This window comes from Diadema setosum, chromosome 18, assembly GCF_964275005.1.
Source record: "Diadema setosum chromosome 18, eeDiaSeto1, whole genome shotgun sequence".
Classification (NCBI taxonomy): domain Eukaryota; kingdom Metazoa; phylum Echinodermata; class Echinoidea; order Diadematoida; family Diadematidae; genus Diadema; species Diadema setosum.
The window spans coordinates 22,915,600-22,918,038 of NC_092702.1; the positions used below are offsets into that span (position 1 = coordinate 22,915,600).

General features: G+C 45.5%; 1 protein-coding gene across 1 annotated transcript; it reads right to left on the bottom strand.

Moving 5' to 3' along the window:
• Window positions 1-931: 931 nt before the first annotated feature.
• Window positions 932-2,119, bottom strand: LOC140241395 (allatostatin-A receptor-like). The gene has a single exon (XM_072321126.1). It carries the CDS (start codon window positions 2,117-2,119, stop codon window positions 932-934), a length of 1,188 nt encoding a protein of 395 aa, XP_072177227.1.
• Window positions 2,120-2,439: the final 320 nt, after the last annotated feature.

The window sequence follows — 2,439 nt, forward strand, 5'->3', positions numbered from 1 at the left end:
GAGACAACAGGAGTGGACTTCAACACATTTCCAAGAAATATGAATGTGACTTCTTTTCCATTGGAACAAATATGTAAGGAAGAAAGAATTGAATTTCTTCAAGCAGTGTTCCTCGATAAAGTGTTACCCAGAGTTTGCCCATATGGTCAATGATCAGCTTACATTTACAGTATCATGAAACGTGTTAAATGAAACATTTTATAAACTCAAGGAGTTCTACATTTTGATATCTCTGTGCTTACTTCAAATATTCATAACATGTACAAGGCAGCAAGAAAAAAAAATAAGCCAAATGACAAGAAACATGTGTATAGATCAAGCTGACTTTCTGCTTCGGTTATGTCAGCATATTTTCTTGGTAACGTGGTATTGATTGGTTGAAAAGAACATGCATGACGAAACACATCTTACTGACAAAAAGTTGCAAAAAGAAAAGTCAGTGGTAGCATAGCAACACTACTGACGCTGAAAATTGATAGTTGTAATTTACATCAGTGAAAGTGAAAGTCGCAGGGGTGTGTTCAGGTCGCTTTCCAGACAGCATTTTGACGTTGACAAAATAAGGTTCCATCATCATTAAAAGCAAGGCACGCGGGCTGCACGTCTTTCTCAACATCGATCGGCTGATTGCCAATATCGGAGCTAATCGGTCATGTTCCTGCACCTACCAGTTGGACTAGTCTACCTAAAATCTCAGTCGCTCTTGCCAAAATATATTGTTGATCTAGTATTGGTCATAGGATTTTTATTTTTGCCATCGCTTTCAGCACTGTGAGACTAGCTTGCTTGGTGAACACAAAGCCATGTAAAGCGTGTATTGCACTGTCTTGTATCATACTCGAAATGCATCAGCCATCGCTCAAGCTCATCGTCACTGATTTGCATATTTCGCAGCTGCAGGAAATCATGCGTATAATGCTACGGGTGGGTGCTATACCCTATTGTGCGACTCGTAGGCGTCGTTGCTGCTACCGTTCACATTCAAGCTGTAGCTTCTACTCTGCATAGTCGTTCTGGACGATACGGGAACTTTCTTGGCACAGCAGTGGCAGGCTAGAATTAGTCCACGCCGCAATTCGCCATAGTGAAACGCGTAGATGATTGGATTTAAGCACATGTTACACAACACAAAGACCACTGTTGTGTAAAAGTACACACTGTTAAAATTCACCTCGCCACCGAGATTGTATACAAGGTACAGGATTTCGTTAGGGCCCCAGCAGATCAGATAGGCCAGAGAAACAATCACCATCGTTTTCAGGACGCTGCGGGACGCCATGATGGCAAACCGTCGGCGCGGTTGAGACGAAAGTTTCACGGACGGGGATTTCGGCACCTCCCCGGAGGTGCTGTTGTCACGCACACCCTGGATGTTAGAGCTTGATGGCCCTCCGATCCGTAGACTGGGCATGTCGGCACGAAGGCGTACCACTATGCGAATGTAGACATACAACATAATCATCAAGGGAACAAGGTAGTGGTCGATAAAGACAATGCAGCCGAAAGCCTTCTGCAAGCCCTCCGGTTCATCAGGCCATGTTGGGACGCACGATCGATTGTCATACGTCTTGTTATCGCTGGTAACCAGTATTACGCCATTAACGCGGTGAACAATCATCCACGGAATCTCATGGAGGGGGCCGAATACCCACGGCAGCAGGCATAGAATGCGAGCTCGCTTGATGGTAAATCTATTGCGATATTTCAGAGGATGGATAACCGCAAAGAACCTCTCTATAGTCAAACACACAAGGTTGACGGTGGAGGATACCGAGAAGGCCCAAAGCGGATACTCCGAGATCCAGAACTTGCAGACGAAATCGGCGAACGCCTCTTGTTGCGGCAGCGATTTGGGCTTGGGCACGACGTAGAGAAAGAAGAAGATGATGCTGCTCATGAGATCGATGATGGACTGGTTGGTGATGAGGACGTTGGTGAAGGACCTCAGCGAAGGCACCCTAACGAGTACGAAAATGACGAGTCCATTGCCTACGAGTCCAAGGAGAGCGATGCAAAGGTAGATAGTGAGGAGTGCCGGATGGGTGCCCTGATCTCCCGACGACTCAGGCGTTTCGAGGCCGCCATCAGAGCTGTTCGCATCGCCTCCGTCGGAAAGCATTTTGATGGGTTGGTGGTAGGCAACGATTCTCTCGTTGACTTACGTCACTCTTCACCAGTGAATTATCCTAGTAGAAGAAAACAAAAGAAACAAACTGCAATAACTTTCCAATGTCAATACCTCATTCTATAGTACAAGTAGGGTGTGCTGTATACACTCCATTATGCTTCAGAATTAGCTGGTGCTTTTATCAGTGCGTATTAGATACAAAAAGTTGACGGTCAACCGGGTTTCAAGACCTCGATTTGCAAGTATGGCATCTCTGTCGTTGATCATGGGGGATACTGAGGATGTATCCAATAACATTTTTTGAGGGAGCA